Here is a 23,157-nt window from a genome sequence, read left to right as displayed (position 1 = left end):
GTGTGAAAATTGGATAATAAATAAGAAATCTAAAAACACAAAAGAGCAACAGAGATTGAATTCCTAAGGAGAAGCTGCAGAGTAACAAAAAGAGATAGAATAAATAACATAGAGATTAGGAACATAATGAGAATTAACTCAGATTTAATAGACTAAGCAACCACATTAATTGATTAAATAAAAATACGAATATTACAATGTCTTAGTCTCGAGGAGAGGGCCAAGATACCAGCTGCTACAAATTATTGTACAGGAAAAGAATAATGAGAAATCGTAAAGACAGAAGACAGTGTGGAAGTTTGGCTAACAATCTGATTATTCTAGTTTTGTTTCTATAAAACAAACGCAGTATTTATTTTAATATCAACTTTAATCAAAAATACTCTTATCCATATTAACAAATGGGTATAAAATAATATACCCCTTTCATACTTTTTTGTGGATAAGTGAAAAATGTTAAAACATTGTAGATATATTCATCGCACTTCTATTATACTTATATTTATTTTTTACAATTATACAGGCACTTATCTACAATTATCAAAAAAATATCTAATTATTTATAACGATAAAAATATTCAACCTTGAGTAGGTCTACGAACCCTACGACACTGTCTTCCTACAGATCATTGATCCTGTTTGCCGAACTTGAGAAAGTTGTGCGTCATGTATAACATACGAAAAATAATTAGACATACGTTTAGCATCCTCCTTTGTTCATATGATTACAAACTGATACAAATTCCTGCGTGACGTATGTCTGTGTTGTGATGATAACAACCCGGCTCTTCATTCGGGGGCATTAAAAAGTAGATCTGTTTTGAAATCTCGTGCCGCAATTGGCTGGGCAGACCGGTAGTGACGTAGTGGGGCAAGAAGTAACGATTTGCTACGCGATACCGCTTGCCGGCGTCACTTCATCGTTCTCTTCTCTTCTTGTGATAGCGAAGGTAGGACGTGTTAGGTGTTAGTAGCTCTTAGGCTAAGTATAATATTAGTTTTTTAATTTATCGGCACACAGGCAGTTCTAATGGAGAACGGTGAAGATTTTTCAAAAGATGTCTCAGCAGAGCATCAAAATGGATCAGGTGATGCTCCAGCCGATAGTGGAAGTGCAGAAACGCCCGGCCGTGACGATGATAGGTAAGTGTTTTTCTTTTTTATATTCTAAAATATACATGAATTTTAGTTATTTCGTAGCTATTTGTCGTATATTTTGTTTTATTAAATTTCCGATGTATTGATATTTATATTTAATAAAGTTTGGCACCTCGTTTTTCTCGTTATTAATCTGTAAACATCTTACTAATAACAATTACTTTGTAATATTAAATCGTTAAATTTGTATGTTTAGATCGTAAGAAATTTGAATAACATTGTATTGATTTGATTTAGTAGATATTTTGTGATAATTTGGCATTTTTTGTGAAGATCAGGCCCAACTAGCTTTTGAAGAAAATGGCGGATGACGCTCATTGATTTTTTGGCGCGTTATTCAAATCCAGTTGTACTAAGTTGAAGAGTTTCCTAAAGAATGAGTAACATTTTATATAAAATTACAGCTTGTTTTAAAATTTGCATTTCAGGAACCGTAATTCTAAAAAATTCTCATTAACTTGTTCAAAATCATTAATTTTGGGTCAATCTAATTAGATTCAAAATAAATTCGGGCCGGTGATAGGATGCCAGGATTTAGGATATTTTTCGTATCCCATTTAAACTTGGTTCCTTTTCTCCAGGTGGCTGAGTCAGCTAAGTGGAAGATGGGAAGATGAGGAGGACATTGGAGCACTTGGACCCATGGTATTTATCCTTGGGCACTTTCTTCTGCCAACACTTAGTAAAACAGAACCAATAACTTTAATTTTGACAAATTCAGTCACGAACCATTTCATAAAATCAAAATGATCAATTTTAAAGTTAATGATAAATTTGCTGTAGTTTTGTTTCACACCATTTTTTTTGTTTTATTGTTTTAAAACGATAACTTTCAGATCACTTAGAGATTGCTGTTCCATTTGATTGATTGATACTTTTGCAGATCCAATTTTGTTCAATTTGTTTTTACTTTCAGTAAAGTCATTTGTAAAAATTTTGATTGATTCAAAAATTAAATATGCTAAAAAAGATAGGAATTGATCATGCCATTCTTCATTTTAAAACACGTTTTTTATTTTCAGAAAATTATTTGTTGGTGGCATGTCTTGGGAAACCACTGATAGTAAGTTTTACTTGTTTTTATAATGTAGAATTTTAGTTAACACTAGTCTATTAGGTTAGGTATATTAGTCAGCTATATTCTCAATTGTGCAATTGTTACAATACTGTTGCTGTGACAATTCGGTCTGCCGAATAATGTTGTAAGGGCCACATTATTTGTTCGTAACAAATCAAACAAAAAATGCTAAAATTATAATGGTAAATTTATACATTTAAAGGTATAATATAAGCTAATATATTGGATTACTTTGACAATGAATATTTTACTGTGCAAAATAAGAACGAAAGTAAATTGCAAATTACATTGCTGTTTATTGGAATAATTATTAGCGCCATTTACGTCCGTACTTCTTATGTTGCACAGTAAAATATTCGTTGTCGAAGTAATCCAAAACGGGTGTATGTTTGTGGAATGGCCCATAGATACAAACTGTACTACTAGCCCTTAAATGCATAAATTTACCATTATTATTCAACACTTTTTATTTGATTTTTTAAAAACGAATAATCTGGCACTTACTTTATTCGGCAAACCTGTTCAGTTGTTATAAGTCTTGCTCTGAAAAACAATGCTGCTCTAAAATTCGTATTTATTAAACACATGTTGCATGCAGATGTCTGATCCTAAGGCATACTCTGAATGGGCAAAAAAAGCACATATTACTAATGTGTATAATCAAATACTATGGACTGTAATACATACAACTCTTGACATTTCTCAATAGTATCGTTCGCGGTACCTGTTCCGTACTTGTCCAGGATTACTTCGCATGCGCACTTTAAAAAAGAGCGTTCTTTTTATTAAAGTGCGCATGCGAAGTAATCCTGGACAAGTACGGAACAGGTACCGCGAACGATACTATTACATTTGAGGAAGCAAAATAGAGCGCCATCTAGCCGTTCTGCGGTGATAACCAGAGCAATCTAACCTTACATTTCGTCGGTCTAAATCACAAATTGTTGTAAGTCCATTTTTTTGCGAAAATTATTTTTTGGTTTTATCTAGTAGTAGACGGTAAAAGCTACCGCCTGACAATTCCCACAAGCACAATTATTTTATTTCGCGGCAATTTCGCTAAACGAAAGTTATTTTCCTCATAGTACATTGGCAAAACCACACTTCTTTGTCTCCTGTAAAATTTTCAATTTGAGACTTAGGCAATTTGCGATTTAGACCGACGATTTATAAAATTGCTTTATTGTTTTTATATAAGTGTGAGCTATTTTTATTTTAATTTAATTTTGCAAAATTAGCTTGTTATTCAAAAATTTATAAAATTAAATTTGAATATTTGTCAAATTTTACGTTGTCACAACGTAGTTTCACTGCAAGCAGACAGTGGCGCTAGTGGCAATGTGCTTCAAGATTTCTGTGGGAGTTGGATGTATTACAGTCTATAGTATTTGGTATAATCAATGGCATACATGCATGGTTGGTGAAACCATGTGGCTCATGGAACATGTTTGATACCTTAACACCATGCTCAATTAGATTTTTATATCTGTAGTCTAGATATATATTTTTACAAAACGAGTATAATAATAATAGTCTCCCATTTTATACTGCTGAAGCAGCTTTGGGATTATAGCAGGGTAGTCTGCTATATCTACTGTGTACAAAGAAGGTAACAGGCCAGTGCTTACGCTTTAACTGCCTATTTATTACCCCTGGTTTTCCCAAGGTACTTATTTTATTCAGGCTGAGTCGACCTAGATCACACCTTTAAAAATGTCTAGCTGTTCTCACCGGTGCTGGTCTACCAGCATGCGAGTCATACATCCTACTGCCTGAGCTGTGCCGGCCCTACAAGAGTATCATCTTAGGAAACGTATCAAATTTTCTTATTACATTGTCTATGTTGAAAGTTCAGGAGAAATTTCTTCTAATAATTCGTAGAAGTTTGTACTTTGTTGCTCTTGACATACATCTTGCTCTTAGTTCGATCAGTGTCAACAAAAATATATTCTCCATTACAATGTCAAAAATGAGAAAAACAATTTGAAACATTTTTGTTTACACTGATTCAGTTGAGTACCTTTTATTAACTGATGCGTTAAATACAATAGAAACATTGGTTATTAATAGAAAAATACTGCAAATACAAAATAAGTGATGATGTGATCGTTCATGGGTAATCTTTCATTTTTTCCTACTGTGGATTAGTTGTTGTGGAGAACCATTTCCTCAGGTTCTTCAACCATGATATTCTTCTCCCAATTCCTCGCTTTCTGAATACTTTGCCTTGGTGTATTACCTTCAGTAATCTATATTTAGTGCCATTTCTCATTATGTGATATTCTAACTTCCTCCTTTTAATGGTATACATCTCTACCCATTCTTCATAATACGGTCTTGTTGGTTATCTTGTCCGTCCTTGATATCTTGAGGATTCGCCTGTATAGCCATATCTCGAAGGCTTCGTTTTTTTCTCCATCGCTTCAGTGATCGTCCAGGATTCAACTCCATGGTATAATATTGATGAGCTATAGTATTGTATGAGCCCTACTTTTATCTCCAGATTAAGGTTGTGGCTTTTAAAGAGTGGCCATGTTATTAAATGCACTCCTAGCCTTCTCTATTCTACATTTTATTTCTTGTGAGTGATCCCATTGTTAGTTTACTATTGTTCCATGATAGGTATACTTTACTCAGTCCACTGGTGTATTCTTGATAAGCAGTTGGGCGTCTCTAATTTTATTTTTGCTGATGACCATAAATTTAGTTTTTGATATACAGTGGACTCATAACGAGCACAGATATTGAAGGTTTTGCTTATAACAAGGTATGCTAGATGTCACATGAGATTCTTATTGACCTATAACAAGGAAAATAAATAAATAACCCAACTGCTTGTACAGTAGAGCGTCGATTATCTGAACGTCGGAACGACAGCTTATCCGGACTCCCGACTTGTTCTGTAGAAACTCAATTGAAAATGTCTAAATGTAAGCGTAGTGTCCTTTCTATAAAAAATAAAGTTGGTAGGCTAGTAAGCCGAAAAAAAAAACAACAGAAGGACATAGTAACTTTATGTTCCGGCTTAATTCTTCTGATGGATCCGCATATCGTCATACAAAAAAACTTGCCTTAAACACAGATTTAGATGGTGCTGTTTTATAAGAAGATCCCAGGGTTGCATATAGTTTGTGGTGCCAAACTGACACCGAAAATCAAATTTCATATTTTTTAATCCATTCTGAAATACTTTGCCAGACACAGCACAGAGTTGAAAAACACGTAATCCAGCCGCTCGTAAACGTGTAGGATTGCTTCGGCAGAAGATGATTAAAAAATCTTCTATTTGGTTGCAAATACAGCACTTTTTGTTTAATTTCATTTGTCACTAAAGATATACATGTATGTATGTAAAGATATATGTAAATAAGGCTTTCATTCGCCTATGGATAAATAGTAGATATTGCTATATCAATACAGTTTGATTATCCAAAAAAATCGATTTTCCGAACACCCCTGTCTCCCAATTAGTTCGGATAATCGACGCTCTACTGTATATAGAAATTCCCAACATCTGTGTTATTATCGAGGCCAGTGGCGTAATAAACACCGCCTGCAATAAACTTCTTCCTTTTTATCTATCGACTGAATACCTACATATTGTAGGAAAGTTACAATTTACAATGGTACAAAGTTTCATTGCTCAGGTTGACCATTGACACTTAATAAACTATGCAAGAGGCATCAAAACATTTCAATATTCAGCCCTGTGATGAATTACTGAAGTTATTTTTAAAGTTTGCCTTATAACTATGTATCTCCATAACTATAAAATTTAAATTCTGTGTGATGGATCATCCACTGTTATGAGATGAGTTATTTCTTAGACATATACCAGGAAGAAAATATTAAGTGGTCTAAAAAGAGAACCTTACGTAGAATCAGTACAAGTTGGAGCGAGAAAGAGAATCGCAAGAAGTCAATGTACCTACCCACCAGTTACCGATGACCGAACAGCTGTTTGGTGTGGTTCAGTGGTGAATCGTAAAAAACCCTTGGATTTGATTTTTGTATAATTTTTAAAGTGCATTACCCTTCTATTATTTAATTTAATTTTTACCTAAGTGTTTTTAATTGTTATCTTAGCTCTAGGTTTTTGATAATTTTGTGCTGTTTTATATTTGATATTATTTTATTAGAATAATAAAATGCCGCACAAGGTCCTGGAACAACCTGAAGCAGCATTCTACGTTAAATATTCACTTGATTTCTATCTAAAAACAACAAAACCAAAACCTAACCTTACAATCCTTAACATAACTACTCGGTTCTCTCATAACTTGAGGTTTAACGTCGCGTTATAAAGTGACAGTTAATATATTAGATAACTCTAAGAACTGTCAAGAAATAATGCAAGTAGTTACGTTAAATATGATACATCACATTAATTTGAGGATTATAACTTAACTACAGGATAACTTTGTTAAAAGATAACTTGGTCATTCTCGCAGGGCTGATTATTGTTGTCTGATATAACGAGGTAATTAGTCTGCCATTTCAGTTCTTGTTAAAGAGTGAGTCTGGTGATAGTTCTGGTGGAATCCTATATCTTTTTATGGCATCCTAAGCTTTTTGACAGCAGCTCATTGAATTTTTCTTGTATTCTATAGTTTTTATACTTTCTATCCTTTAATGCTAGCCCCTTGCGCAATGTTTCTGATACTCCCAATCTATTTCGTCATAGAATCAATTGCTTTGCCCCAAAATCATCTATGTGTGGGCAGTTTTTTAACTGCAAAAATCTGTACACATTCAGCACAATGACATTCGATTTCATTTTTAGATTGACCCATTGATTCAATTTTAATTGAACTATGTGAACAATAATTTGCTTTCAACTTTTGATCAACTAAACTCAACTTCTGAGATTGTACCTTAACTTGCATGAGATTTTATCGTTCCTGTAAAATAAATAACTTGTTTGTAATTTTTTTTTAACAGGTTGACTGCCAGGTGGTTGTATACGACCGATTTGAGACGGTCTATGATATAGTTCCTGTTTTGCCAGAGGTTGTACAGAGAAGCGGATTTATTGCAGTATTCGACCGCTGTGGCATACAGTCGTCGCATATACATATCAGTTTTCATTTAGACAGAATATGAATATTGAATAGAATTTGGCAGAATATTTCAGTTGGTTGTCAGATGCACTTTTTTTAACTTGGCACCATGGACTTTTTTAAACTTTTTTTTGTGGCAGTCAACCTGTTAATGTACTTCACATGATGCTGACAATAGTCAGTTCTGCTACTGATTACAGTTGAGGACACTTACCACTTCTGATGCTTCTGATATTTAAACAAAATAATTCCATTGTTAACATGTATTACATGATCTTTTCAACTTTTTAGGGGAGTTACGAGAACATTTTGGCCAATATGGCGAAATCGAAAGTATAAATGTAAAGACAGATCCCAACACTGGTAGATCAAGGGGATTTGCATTCATAGTATTTACCACAACAGAAGCTATTGACAAAGTTGTAGCTGCAGGTGACCATGTCATTAATGGCAAAAAAGTTGACCCCAAAAAAGCCAAAGCGAGGCATGGAAAAATATTTGTAGGTGGTCTCACCTCTGAATTGAGTGATGATGACATCAAGAACTATTTCTCACAATTTGGATCGGTAAGTTCGTATATTTGTCATAAACAGTTTCATACCCCGACGCCACGCTCGGTTAGATTTTTGTGTCTAAAATAGAGTGCCAGTATATATTACGAAAGGGGAATATCATATCCCGCTAGGAAACAGGCAAACATTTTCTTATAATTTTGCTTGTGCCGAAAGTTGAGGAAACAATATTGAATGTTTCTATATTTGAATTTTCTACTTCATAAATACAATACCTATGTCGTCTGCTGCATGCAACAGTGGTACAGCTCAAAAAAGTTGTAAGTTTGAATATTATTAATTTTATTAAATTTATTTTATTTAATATAGGATTTTTATTGAAAATCAATTTTTTGTAACAGTCCTTATATTGTCCTTTTCATGAGCATTTTTCAGTGAGTAACAAATGATAGGAAAAAGGGTAAGTCAGTGATAATACACATTTATGACATTTATTCTGAAATGACATTTTAGTTAAATCTGACAGTTGTCACATTTTATTTTTAATTTGGAATAAAAACAAATCAAATGTGTTTCTTGCATTTATAAAATTGTATTTTCTTCGATTTGTATAGTCTTTAAATTATACAGATTATAGTTGTAATAGTATTATCTAATTAAAAAAAAATTTATTATGGCGCCATCTATCGACAACTAGAATAAATGTTGTAAATGTCGCCGACAAAATGTAATCACTGACGTGCGTTTTTTTCTATCACATACAATTTAATGCGTTAAAAAGAAATCGAAAAACTGTGACGCACTGAAAGATGATCATGAGAAAAAGAATACTAGAATAATAATAAAATTCTTGACAACCTAATCACTTGTCAATCTTTTTCAGTTTTGAGTTGTGGCCACTCTTGCTTGTAGTTGACGATATGTAAATATTAAAATCAATTAATTATACAAGAAAATTTAATGCATATTACTTCTACTAAAATAACAATAAAGATGCACTAAAAATAAACAAACCAAGACACATTGAATGTTAGCACTCCCAAATCATGATTTTACAATGTATAACTTATAAATCATGATTTGGGATTTACAATGTATATACAGTTCACCAAATATAGTGGAACCTCGATTATTCATCAGGGCACCGGACCAAGGGTATGACGGATAATCGAAAAGACGGTTAACAGAACATTTAAAAAAATAAAAATTCATAGTGTTATGGTGACACACTGAATTATGGTGACACACAGATATTGACAATAATAATAATTATTGTGCTGTGCGTTTTTATTTTCGGCTTGCGTTTTTATTTTCGGCTTGCGATTTTATTTTCGGCTTGTGATTTTAAAAATAGAACTCTAAAAGGATGGTATCATTTATCATTACTTATATAAATTAAAATTGATTTATTTATTTATTTATTTACGGGATTACCCCCATTACAACACATACAGTATAAAATCAATCTCTGTAATATCTACTAAACTAGAGTAAAATAAATCTTAATTACATATTTATTAAACAAAAACGAAATATTAATAGTTATCCATTACACATATTACATCTATTACACAAATCAGTTCAAATAAACAAAAAGTACCTGTCAAGCTCTTTTAATCCGATTCTTAAAACCAGCCAAGGAGACACCAAACATTTCTAAGTTATTCTCGTTTATAATTTTTAGTGTTCGCTCAATGGGCGAATGCATACCATAGTTTGTCCGATGAAAAGGTATATAAAACAAATCAACATGTCTGAGACTTCTGGAGGGAACGTATAAATTAATAGATTGGAGAAGTTCAGAACAACAAATTAAACCATTTATTAATTTAAACACAAATACCAAATCAGAGTTATCTCGTTGAGTTTTTAATAAATTCATGTTGAGTGTTTTTAAAATATAGGTATAATCATGATTAGTAATGCGTATGTTTAGTTTGTATGCACAATATCTCAAAAATTTATTCTGCAATCTCTCCAACGTAGTAGAATGAGCTTGGTATTGTGGAGACCATACAATAGATGCATATTCCACTTCAGATACAACCAAAGCATAATATACCGTTCTTAAAGCCCCTACAGATAGTCTCAGACAGTTGCGAATGATAAAGCCCAAAGATTTTGATGCATTTACTGTTACACTACAATTACAATTTAATTCAGAGCCCTGAATAAGGACAACAATTATTTACATAAAATGTGGTGGTGGCATAACTGCACGTGTACATTTCAATGAATTTCATTTGGATCATCGCAATGCTCAAACAAAATGAATTGACCAAATTTTTACTTATGTATACAATATAACTTATAAGTACAATATAACTTATAGTTATATATGGACCCTGACGGTTAACAGAGGTGACGGATAATCGAGGTTTCACTGTATTCGCGGTGTGCAAGTACTTGGAAGGGGAAACGAGAAACGACCCTGCGCGAGTCGCGGAGAAATATTGCAACTATCTTAAATAATTCATATTGCCAATTGAAATTGTCAAATTGACCTATATTTCATACCTTCTGTCAATGAAGCAGAAAAATTATATATTGCTCCACAATATTGATATGATATGCAATTATTATATAAAAGTAAATTTAATTAATTTTATTTTGCTTGCAGTACTGCCTTTTAATAACTAATTTTATTTACTACATACAATTGTTGACGTTTTCATAACATAACCTGAATCTTATTTTTTCTTCTTATTATTTTTTTGGACTATGGCCTTGACAATTATCCAGTAACCAGGACTAATATAATTGGCCAATATAATTAAAAGTGCGAATTTTAGTATAGAGCGTAGAAATAGGGGTCGCTTTGCCGAACTTGCACGGTCCCAATAGCTGAAAGTCTGAAAACGCTTGACGATCAAGATGCGCATTCGTCGAAAGGACAGACCTCGCACTGATGGTCCAGACCGTTTGTATGTGCATTCTCACTTCATTGTTAGCGCAAGCAATGGGAATTTCACACTTTCAGCTATATTTGGTGAACTGTACATACATTGTAATCATGATTTGGGAGTGCTCCTTGTAACATTTAATGTATCTGTTATTTTCTAGTGCATCTTTGTGATTTTAGTATAGTTTGTATAGTAAATACTTTTTTCTTTTAGATCATTGATATTGAAATGCCATTTGACAAGCAAAAGAACCAAAGGAAAGGATTCTGCTTCATCACATTTGAATCTGAACAAGTAGTGAATGAGTTACTCAAGCAACCCAAACAAACCATTAAAGACAAAGAGGTAATTATGATGCAAATATTATTTATTGTATCTTTTGAACACCCCGACGCCACGCTCGTTCAGGTACAAATACCTTTTCAGAGTGCCAGTATATTACTATAAAAGGGGAAGATTGTGTAGCCCGCTAGGAAACAGGCAAGATTTTTTAGTAATTTTAGTCTGTGCCGAAAGTTGAGGATACATTTCTTTTTTGTTTGTCTGAAATTCTTAGATTACGAGTGAAGGACCATTATTTTTAATGTTCTGTCAATGAGTATTTTTTTCAATGACAAAATAAATTAAGTGTCCACTTTATTTTAGCCCATATGATTCCATAATTTTTACACATTTTCTATACAGGATATCCCAGACTAATTTACCCACGCTATATCTCTTGAAACGAATAGAGATTTTCGAATGGGACAAAAGGTGATATATATTCTACTTGTAATACACTTTAATATGACGTAGAAAAAAATCATCCCTTAGTTACAACCCCTAACTTTAATTTTTTTAATAGCACCCTGTATATTTTTTATTAGATGTGGTCTTTGATCCTCTATTCAACACATTTTTTGAAAATAAAATCTGTTCGTAAATAACCTAGAAACTATCAGTTTATTTTTGATAAATTATGTGTCCCAGACTAATTTATCCAGGCTATATTTCTTAAAAACTGATCTATTCCATTTGTAATACTTTCATATGGTGTAGAAAAAATTCATCCCCTAAATATTCACCCTAACTTACAGGGTGCTATTTAAAAAAAATAAAGTTAGGGATTGTAACTAAGGGATGCATATTTAGGGGATGTTTTTTTTCTACGCCAAGAAAGGCGAAATGTCACAAAGAGGTTAATTCGAGAAAATTGAATTTGAAATTGAAACCATTCTCCTTTCTTCCCTGTACGAAGAATTTTATAACATGTTTTAAGCTATGAGGATTTGTCTTTTTCCCATGTTTGAATGACTCACATAAAACTACTACTATAAACCTACATATTGCTGCTCTGAACCAAAAATAATAAAAAATTTGCCTTTCTTCTGTATGGTCTTTAAATGTAATAGATCAGTTTTTGTCCCATTCGAAAATCTCTTCGTTTATGAAATATAGCCTTGATAAATTAGTCTGGGACACATAATTAACAAAACTAAACTGATATTTTCTTGGTTATTTACGAACTGATTTTATTTTCAAAAAATGTGTTGAATAGGCGATAGAAGACCACATCCAAAACTATAAAAAATATACAGGGTGCTATTAAAAAAAATTAAAGTTAGGGGTTGTAACTAAGGGATAACACTAAACCTTTCAGTTTAGTGTTAAATAGAGTATTGCCATTGTTTATGTAGGGATTCGTAGTTCGATTCAAATAGACGGCCGGAGTGTGACGTCATGGCCATATTCAGTTATGTTATGATCACTTTCCAAACAAAGATTATAAACACGTTGAAAAGTAAGGTTTTACCGAATCTCAAGACTTTTTAATTAGTATAAAATCTAAAATAAAATATAAAATCTAAAATAAAATATAAAATCTAAAATTTCTAAAAATCAAATAAATTCTAACCTTACTTCACCCATACATACATTTTATTGCTATTTATATAAAACATGCTTTATTATTTACACAACCTTGTAAAATTGTTGTAGTAACTATAATAATACTTACATATTGCAAAAAACGGAAATATTCTCTGTAAAAACTGAAAAAATACAAATTTGCCACACTAAATAACACTAAATTAACGGAAAGGTTTGGAAAAATCTGACATGCCATATGTCAATAAAAATTGAACACTTCTACGTCATCACTCCGGCCGTCCATTGAGACAGTCACCAGATGTTCCCACAATAATTTCTATCAGGGTAGCAACGTCAAAATGCATAGACACCAAGTTGGATACGGTCCTATTCATAACACCCCAACTCGCATACATATAAGAAACAAATATATATGGAAGAATATATTTAGATATTGAATTAATGATGTCATGCTATTATATATAAATATAGTGTATAAGTGGCATGACATCATTAATTAAATTTCTAAATATACTCTTCTATACAGTGATAAGCATGCTAATGACCGGCAAAATAACGCAAAAGATGGAAAACATAATACATTGAGAAACAGAAGGTGATGAAACTAGTGAAGGTGGAAATTATCGTTCTACATGTAAAAATTAACAGTACATTACCCAGTTTTCCACCTCATCAGTATGACAACTGTCACTGTGACAGAATTTTATAAAATACTCATGTCACGGATGTCTAAAGGTGGGAAACTATGTAATGTAATGTTAATTATTAAGTTAACGATAATTTCCACCTCCACTAGTTTCATCTCTTTTTGTTTCGCAATGTATTAGGTTCTCTATCTTTTGCGTTATTTTGCCGGTTATTAGCATGCTCATCACTGTATATTTATTTTTCTTAATATGTATGAGAGTTCGGGTGTTTACGAATAGAATCATATTCAACTTGGTGTCGTGCATTTTGACATTGTGGCCCTGACAGAAATTGTGGGGACATCTGGTGACTGTTTCAATTTGAATCAAACATATTTACTTATTGGCTGACGCACTATCTCCCTATATAAACAAAGGTATTGCCCTGTACAGTCATACTTTGTTTTTAATTAAAAACGTTAATTTGAGGAGAGCCTACCAGTGAGCTTTATGTATTCAAATGGAATATCAAATTTCTTACATGTACATTGTAAATTATGATTTGGGAGTGCTTCTTGTATAATTCAATGGGTCTTGGTTTGTTTTATTTCTAATGAATCTTTATTGTGATTATAGTATAGTCCTCTTTCCATCTATATTGCAGTAAGAAATGAGTTGTAACATGCAATATCTCTTAAAAGTCTCTTCAAATTTTTATTTTATTCTTTTGGGTCGAAATCTTTGTTGATGTGTTTGTATATTTTTCATTTCCTCAGCTACATGAAGAGTGGCACAACTTAAAACTGACAAATTTTAGACAAGTGATCATAAAGTATTATAAATTTATGAATTTTAAACTTTTGTTCTCTAAACTTTTTTAGTTTTGAGTTGTGCCACCCTTGCATGCAGCCGATGGTTATTTCTTTGTTTTAATTATTGCATGTTTGTGAATTCTGAAAATTGAAAAAAGTTAATAACTGATCATTTGATCTCAACACGTCAATTTTCTTGAACAGCTATCTTTGAAAACGGAAACTACTGGTTTTCTATGTTGCACATACTAGTTTGTAAAACCAGTAAAATAATAACATGATGACTGACATTGTCAGTTCTGCTACTGACTATTATTGAAGACACTTACCACTCCTGACCTATGAATGAAAAATTGTATACAATACTTGATGATTTTGCTTTTGTTGACTTCCTGTTTCACTTCTAGGTCGATGTAAAGAAAGCCACACCCAAACCAGACCAAATGGGCGGCCCCATGATGGGCATGCGCGGTATGCGAGGCGGAGGCAGAGGCGGTCCAATGAGGGGAGGTCGCGGTGGCCGAGGCGGCTACGGAAACCAAGGAAACTGGAACCAAGCCTATGGTGGCTACGGTTATGGCCAAGGATACGGCTATGATGGCTACAGCCAAGGTTATGACTACTACGGCAGTGGCTATGGGGGTTATGGAGGTTATGATTACTCAAACTATGGCGGCGGTAACTACGGTAAATACACCCACAGGACACATTAATAAACTTTTTACTCCCAACCGAGATGTTGTTAATATCTCGAGTGGTGCCTTGTAAGCTCGGTGTATATGTCAAGTGATAACTGTGTCAGGGTTGGCTGTAGGAAACTTGTTACCAACTATACAAAAACGTTATTTTTGGCCAAATACATTTTATAAATTGTAAACCTGGTTGTTCTACAATACCTTGTTAAATTTTAATTTTCGACGGCATAACTGTTGGTATTTTTCAGTTTCCTACAGCTAACCCATTCTTAGTTCTACACACAGGAAGGTCATATATAACAAGTGTGATATTCACACTAGAGACTATGTGGTCTTGAAATATTTTTTTTATTATTTAAGGACATATTTACACTAAGTCGACAGTTGTTCTGTTCCTATACATAAATTATATGTTGACCTTTATACATATATTTAATAGTATGGAAGAAGATACATTGTGAAAATATCTAGAGCTTGAAATAAAGCATTTGTTGAAATTCTACATTCCCTCAATAATTAATTTTTTCTCTTTTTCTTCCTGTACCCACCAAATACACATCAATATCATTTTTAAATTGTCATTCCTTAAACGTGATTTTTTTTAGAAGGGTAAATTTACGGATGCAGCTTTTATTGATATCAATAACTAAATAAATTGGTGAACTGAACATTTTGTCTCTCTGATCCATAAGTTTCAACCTTTTTTTTTATTTTGACAAAACTATTCTGCATCGAGTGTAAATATAAGTATTCACATTGATTTTTCAGTTACTCTGCTAATTTTTCATTGATCTGTCCCCATCAGATAATGGCATTTAATATATTGAGTGCAAATTGCATTGTTGAAATTAATATTCACAAGATTATTTGAAAATGATATTTGATGTGTAAAATTCAGCTTTGAAAGAGCTTTTAAATTTTGAAGCACACAAAACCATTAGGAACAGACAATAATTGAGTATGTATACCTTTTTTTTTTGTTTCTTTTTATTGTTTAATATTTTGCATTTCTTTTTGGTATACATTTGTCTTTTCCACCAAGTTTATATCGTAGGCTTTGTGCAACAATCAAGTCAAAATTTACATGTTTTGAGATCTTTACATATTTTATTAAGGCCTGGTCTTTTCACATCCGGATAACTTTATCAGGAGGATTACATGCTAATGTGTCAGATAAACTTCCTGATAATAGGTGGAAAGACCGGGCCTTAGTAAAATATGTAAAGATCTCAAAACATGTAAATTTTGACTTGGTGAGTTGTTGCACCACACCCATGATATTTGTAATGAAATAATTTTGAGATATACCTTGGGCCGATGCCATATTATGCGTTTTGACCGGATGCGGTGAAAACACATCTGTTTCCAACGCAACTGGACCGACCTGTCACACTATGTGTTTTGTCTGGTGCAGTTTGTAAGCGCGTACCGATGACTCAAAACGCATCCGTTTCCAACGCAACCGGACCGATCTGTCACACTATGCGTTTTCACCGGATGCGGCGGAAACGCATCCGGTCAAAACGCATAATGTGACATCGGCCTTAATTGTGTTGTTGATAATGTAGATACATACCTTCATTTCAGTTTTTGCTCATTTCTACTATTCATGTATTTATTTATTTATTTTTAATTTTTGAATATTATAAGTCTGCATAGTATCCAATACCGGAAGTCCAATTTATAGTAATAGTATTTTAAACTGTATGGGAATAAATAGTGCTAAGATAACTACTCACTATTGTCTGTTCTGGCATATAAAAAATATTGAAAAGATGCAATCCTGCTTATGAACTAAAATCGGTTGAACTTGTTTTTAAGCGTTTTTTAATATGCTTTGATTGAACAATTCTAATAAAATCTGTTCTATACCAAAAAGCAGACCAGGGATATGGTTATGACGGAGGATATGGTGGTGGTGGCGGAACCGGACGCAATGTTAACACTCGTGGAAAAGGTACTTGTGGTGGTGTTCTAGAATTTTAAACTTTTTTCTTCTTAAATTTAGTTTTCTGTAAAAGCTTGTATTGGTGGATGTCTCAAAACAATGTAAACATTAGTTTCCAGATTTCATTTTAAGAGCTTCAATTTGGGACTTTTTTTTGTTGGCTGTACACCTCTTGTCCCAATACATAATCAAATCAACTCAAGTAGTAATTTTATTGTTTTAATTGTTCAAAAACAAATGGTATCTAAATGAGACTCTGCCACTCCAAGTAATATTTTAAGAGTTAACTTTTAAGTTTAGTCTTCAATTTTTTTGTTTTTTCGTTTGGAAAGGTCGAATCGTAACCTGCGTTCTTAAAACTTTGGAACATTTCCACAATACAAGAAAACAGCATTGTTTCTTACTAAACTGTTTGCGTCCGAATTGTTTGATTTGATTGCAGCTTGCTCCAAAAAGTGAAACAAAAAAAAAGTTTAAAAAAAAAGTATGCGATCGAAAAAAGTAACCACATTGAAGAGTGGCCAAAACAACGCAGGTGGCGAAAACGAACGAAATGTTTTTGAGTTGACAAAAGAGCAATTAGTGAGTAGGATTGCTATAATATTAAAATTTTTATACTGCTCTTCCTTTTCAGGTGGAGCCGGCGGATACCAATCTGGTGGTGCTGGCGGAGGCCCCAAACAAAGAGGAGCTGGTCAACGCAACCAAAGGTTCCAACCCTATCAGAAGTGAGGCTGGTTAATATCATAAGAGAATAGTTCGTGATTCAAACATTTTCCGGTAAGTTTTACATTATTACACTGTTTCCATATTTGTTTCATATACCGAAAATGTCCATTTGGTACATTCGATTTGTACCATTTGTGCTAAGAACACTTCTTCTTTAACCCATTTGCTGCTTATCAAAGAGGATGGAACTCTGCTAGAAGCTGTTTAAACGGCACCTGACTGAAGTAATCATACTTGCTGGTGTGTGATTGGCAGTGAATGGGTTAAGTGTTGTCTCCTTTAAGAAATTTGGCTGTCATTCAGATCTTTTATACTGTTGCCCTAAACAGCTCAATAGACCTAACTTGTATCATTGTCTCTATTTTGCCAGGATATTATGTTGTTGCCCTATGCTTCTTCTGTCCAATATGTTTGTCTGTATAATGGTCTGCTGCAGTGCATAACTCTCATGACAAGATCCAGACACTGCAACTTGATTGTATTTATATCTCCTCCTTGTTACGGTGCTATCCTATCTACTGGCACCATAAATAGCACCGAAAATAAAAATGTAGCTCCACTGCTGCAATTGGGACTAATAGAGATCCTTAAACATAAAATTTCAAAGTTATTATTGAAATATAAGCTATTTTCTATACAGTAGAACTCAATTACCCGGATCGCCAATTATCCGGATCAGATTGAGAAAAAGAAAAAATCAAGTTTTTAAAAAAATAATACATTTTACTGTGATTAAGTATTGTGTGTCAATAGTATGTAATGTAAACTTTGTCATTTACATATTGTTGTGTATACTGTATTGTTTTTCATAATAAATACCGTATATGTTCTCCATTGTGTTTTGCTGTAATTACGTTTCTTTACTGGGAAAGGCCTGTTTCGAGAAAAATCCAATTATCCGGATCGGGTCCGGTCCCAATTAATCCGGATAATTGGAGTTCTACTGTATGTACCATCAACTAGGGGTTTTTTGCTCAGATAAAAAATGTCAATTTGGAGGTTTTTGAAACTGAAAACGTTTTAGCTAATTTAAAAAAAAATTCAACACTTTTCATTTGTCCAAATTTAATATTTTTCAAAAATCCTAGTTGATGGAATAGGAAATAACTTACATTTCAATAATCACTCGGGACATTCTGTTTCAGAATCTCTATTAGTAAAAATCACTGCAGCAGTGGAGCTGTTTTTTATTTTCATGGTGCCAGTAGATGGCGCATAAATGGTTTAATTCTAAATATTTTTTATGAAAATTGCTTTACATGTACTTCTTTTTATAATAAAGCTCATGCAAATTTTGAAAACAATTGGTACAATGTTTCAGAATCTCTATTAGTACCAATCACTGCAGCAGTGGAGCTATGTTTTTATTTTCATAGTGCCAGTAAATGGCGCATAAATCATTTAATTCTCAATAATTATTACTGAAAATAAAAACACAGAAAATACATAACACCTCGATATTCACACTTGAGTTGTTGACTCTGATTATGATTGCTGCAAAATATTTTTCTCATATATTGAATGTTGATAGGACTTTTCCTATATGTGATTTGATCTCCTGTGTATAATCATTGTTTTTGAGTTCGATTGTTCCCAAGTACAGTGGAACCTCTTATCATCCGTCTCTCTATTAACTGTCACCTCTGTTAGCCGTCAGTGTCCATACATAAGTTATATTGTATACATAAGTAAAAATTTAGTCATCAATTCATTTTGTTTAAGCATTGCGATAAGCCAAACGAAATTACGTGCAGTTTACCACCACCGCATTTTTATGTATAATTTTTGTTCTTATTCAGGGCTCTGGATTAACAATATAAATGGGTAATGATAATGATACCCTGCTTTTAGAGCTTTATTTTTAGAATCGCAAGCCGAAAATAAAACGCGCAGCACAATAATACTTGTGTCGATACATATCAAAAACGCCTAAGTCACGAATAAACGTTTTTGAGATAATGAGGTTTTTCTGTGCGTATGATTTGAAACGTGCGTGTAACTTAGGTTGGATTGATAAACTCTATCAACTTCTGCGCATAATTTCTTTAAGAAGCCGAGGACTTAGGTAGTATTGATATACACGAAAAGAATTAAAATTTCTTACTGAATTTAAGAAATAAATAATATCTTAAATGAGCAATACTGGACTTATGCGAGTTTGATATCTATCGACACACTTATTATTAGTCAATATCTGTGTGTCACCATAATACTATGAATTTTTTTTAATGTTCTGTTAACCGTCTTTTCGATTATCCGTCATACCCTTGGTCCGATGCAATGACGGATAATCGAGGTTCCACTGTATGTATATCTATCCACCTTTTGAATGAGTTTGTCCTTAACCTGAAATCTTCCTAACAATTTTAAAGCTAATTGGTTCTCACCAAAGCCATAAATTCCACAAATAAAAATTTAAAAAAATGAAATAAAAATACCTACAAACTTCCTCGAGGCACAAGTTATTCAGCAAAAGAAAAAATGTTGAGATTTTTTCTAACGGCGCGACTGCTCCCGGGTTAATCATTGTGTCTTTGCAGTGGTCTTCGTGATAAGATATAATATAGAGGAAGCAAGTCAAATCTACTGAGAATTTATTTATTTTTGTTGTAAATCTTAAATGTATATATTTTAACATTTTTTATATTTTGTTTCAGTAATAAGTCATCTCATCCTCAACTGAATTTTCCAATCATTCCATTTCATCGCGGCGCTTGGAAAATATACCCGACAACGTACAAAATTTTTATGTTACAAGTCCAACATAAAAGTCAACTATATCCAGTCGAGATTTTTTTTTATTTTCTTTTTGATAAATCGGTTAGGAAATGTTAAAACAAATTGATGGTCTTCAAATTATGAATTTATATATAAATGATACATTGAGTTTTGAGTTAGTCAAAGATATTTTCTCTTTTTTGTATTATGTTTTTCTTTATTTAACTCTAGTATGATGTAAACGTAGTTTTTAAGTTTATATGTATAACTTGTATGAGTGAAAGGAGGCGTTGTGTACTTCCATTGTATGACAAAATTTAATAAAACGATAAATTTTGTGTAACTCTCGATTTTTTTATGCATATTGTCCCAGATTTTGTACAGAAAATATTTAATAAAGAACAAAAGCATTTCCCATCGTTTCATTATCGTCCTTGTAGAACAATGAGAAAAAAACGCTGAAAAAATGTTTTGGTCCAAAGATAAAAAACTTTGTTTTTTTGAAACAATTGCCGTTTAAATATGGACTTTTAACCAGTAGAAAATTAACAGAATATACTCTATTACTATACAGTATAACTCGACCTCATTTTAAGAAAATTTTAATATTCAAATAAAAGGAAGCAAAATTTGTATAGATTCACAGACCAATAACAGCCGACAAAAGGAAAATACGGATATTTACTATATAAAAACTGATGGGAAATGAAGGAAACTAGTGAATATAAACTACAAATGAACGAGGCAAACTAAAAATCTGCAAAAGAAAATGGGCGTCTTGAAACAAAAAATTACAAATATCTTATAGAAGTATGAAGACGGACAATATAGGCTAATACACGACTGTTTTGGATTATCGCGTCACAAGAAATAATTTGCAATTACTTTCGTTATTCATATTTTGCACAGTAAAATATTTGTTGGGATAATAATTCAAAACTGTCGTATATTCGTGGAATGGGGTATATTCTCAGACTTACCAAATTACTTAATCAACATTAAATTTTGCCACTAGTAAAAACATTATTATAAGTTCCACATGCTTCCCACATAAAGACATACACAACCAATCAAATTGACCATGTGCTGATAGACAAAAGGGCAGCCAATAGTATCTCCGATGTGAGAGCACGACGAGGAGCATGCTGTGGATCAGACTATCTTTTAGTACAAACCAAATTTAGATGCAGAGTGAACAGGGAAAAGCAACAAAGACCAAACAAACTGGATCTGGAAAAACTGAAGATTCAAGAATGTAAAGAGAAGTCACAAATGAGTTAAGGACGCTAGAACTGCACTCGATAGAGGGCAAATAGACTAATATCAAAACAGCAGAAGTCGCAAGACGGAAAGCAGACAAGACATGTAGAAATAAAAAGAGCCTATGAAAATGGACAAATAGAAAAAATGGAAGAAAATTTCAAAAAACTAAATTGAGGGGCTTTACCTAAAAAAGATAATAGGTATAAACCACAAGTCTATGTAAAGATGAAAGTGGGCAAATAATCAGTGACCAACAGAAAGTCGCAGAAACCTGAAAGCATTATTTTCAGACACTACTTGCAACCTTCTACTACGTAGAAGAGAATGGAGTAGAAGCTCCAACCATAGAGGAAGTTCTCGAAGCCATTAAGGCCCAGAAAAACAATAAAGCTCCGGGAGTTGACGAAATACCAGCAGAACTATATAAGGTAGGTGGCGACCACCTAGCAAGTCACATCCACGCGCTCATCAAAGACGTATGGCAAGAAGAGAAAATACCCGACGACTGGAAGAAAAGTATAGTATGCCCGATCTATAAAAAATGAGACAAACTCCAGTGCAAAAACTACCGTGGAATCTCTACTATGTACAGCATATAAAGTCCTCACGTATATTATAAACCAGCGGCTCCAACCACTAGCAGAAAGCGCTGGGAAGACACAGTAAACAGCGACGCACAAGCCCTTTTAGGAGTCCGTGTATGGAGAAGAGCAGCCACAGACAGACAAGGGTGGAGGCCAAGGCTCAATTTGGGCTGTAGTGCCGTAGAAGAAGAAGAAATTTTACAATCAAGATGCAGTAGAAATAAACAAACCAAGACACGTTAAACAGGGAGAGTGCATATTATAGATTTTCACTTCGGAAAAAATCAAACAAGATTGGACTTTTTGTAATTTCATTAAGAAATGTTGAATAAACAACATATCAAAAAAATCTACTCGAGAAGTGGGTGCTTCATTTTTTGATTAAACAAATGAACTACGAAATTAGATGTTTTTTTTAAATAACTCAGAAAATATAAATTTTAGAAAAAACTGACAACCATTGAAAAATTCAGAAAATTTTACAAAAAAAACCTTATAGTATAAAGAATTTTCTAAAATTAAATCTATAATTTTTTAATTATAACGCTAAAGTCACCCTTCTCACAAACATTGGCGCCCTGTAAACTAACGTACGGCGAAGTGCATGGTTGAGTTATTTTAATGTAATTCTTTAACTAATGAATCAAATGAAATTTTACAAATTGAACATGGAGGAAGAATAATTAAGCTATCTTGTGGTTATAATCGAAAGAAATAAAATGTATGGGCGGAAAGTGAGCCTTACATGAATTTTGTTTAAAAATGTGTAACTAATACAGTTTCTATTATAAAACTCTCAGTTTTGGACAACTTACCTTTCAAGAATCTTACTAAATGATGTTCAAAAAAAATATGACGTCTTAAAAAAGGTAATTTTTGAAATCTTCGTAGTTTTATAGAATTACCACCACTTTAAGACGGTATTACTCAAGTTTGAACAGATCTATTACAGTTTTATAAGTGCTTTTTTAAAGCTTAGGATGTAATCTCTAAAGTGCACTAAATTATTTTACTTTAGAAATGAAATAAACTATTTCTTTTTAAGAAAATTAAGAGATAACAAAAATGTAATACAAAAACCGAAAATTACCAGCTAAAAAAATGTTTGTACAAAGTGATCAAAACTTTTTTCTGTAAAACTTACCCAAAATACATTTAAGCTTCAACAATAATAAATGTTCAGCAAAAAAAACGAGGTATGT

General features: G+C 32.8%; 1 protein-coding gene across 4 annotated transcripts; it reads left to right on the top strand.

Moving 5' to 3' along the window:
* The first annotated feature begins 882 nt into the window (after nucleotides 1–882).
* LOC126879118 (RNA-binding protein squid) lies at nucleotides 883–20,451 on the top strand. 4 transcript variants are annotated; one of them, XM_050642069.1, is made up of 8 exons: nucleotides 883–1,143; nucleotides 2,181–2,221; nucleotides 7,588–7,862; nucleotides 10,925–11,056; nucleotides 14,426–14,705; nucleotides 16,596–16,670; nucleotides 17,296–17,441; nucleotides 20,048–20,451. In XM_050642069.1, exons 1-7 carry the CDS (start codon nucleotides 1,031–1,033, stop codon nucleotides 17,391–17,393), a joined length of 1,014 nt encoding a protein of 337 aa, XP_050498026.1. In that variant the 5' UTR covers nucleotides 883–1,030; the 3' UTR covers nucleotides 17,394–17,441; nucleotides 20,048–20,451. The 4 variants fall into 4 exon arrangements, with proteins under 4 accessions (XP_050498026.1, XP_050498025.1, XP_050498027.1 ...); XM_050642068.1 differs by having other exon boundaries at nucleotides 16,593–16,670; XM_050642071.1 differs by lacking the exon at nucleotides 883–1,143 and adding an exon at nucleotides 1,780–1,803 and having other exon boundaries at nucleotides 16,593–16,670.
* The last annotated feature ends 2,706 nt before the right edge of the window (nucleotides 20,452–23,157 follow it).

Source organism: Diabrotica virgifera, chromosome 1 (assembly GCF_917563875.1).
Source record: "Diabrotica virgifera virgifera chromosome 1, PGI_DIABVI_V3a".
Classification (NCBI taxonomy): domain Eukaryota; kingdom Metazoa; phylum Arthropoda; class Insecta; order Coleoptera; family Chrysomelidae; genus Diabrotica; species Diabrotica virgifera.
Note: the sequence above shows the minus strand (reverse complement) of the source record. Positions and strands in the feature narration are given on the sequence as shown.

Excerpts from the sequence above, each read along its gene's own strand:
- LOC126879118 (XM_050642068.1), top strand. The coding sequence starts at position 1,031 with ATGGAGAACGGTGAAGATTTTTCAAAAGATGTCTCAGCAGAGCATCAA. Across the intron at positions 2,222-7,587 it reads GTCTTGGGAAACCACTGATA|GGGAGTTACGAGAACATTTT; the intron begins GTAAGTTTTACT and ends TCAACTTTTTAG. Across the intron at positions 14,706-16,592 it reads CTATGGCGGCGGTAACTACG|CAGACCAGGGATATGGTTAT; the intron begins GTAAATACACCC and ends TATACCAAAAAG.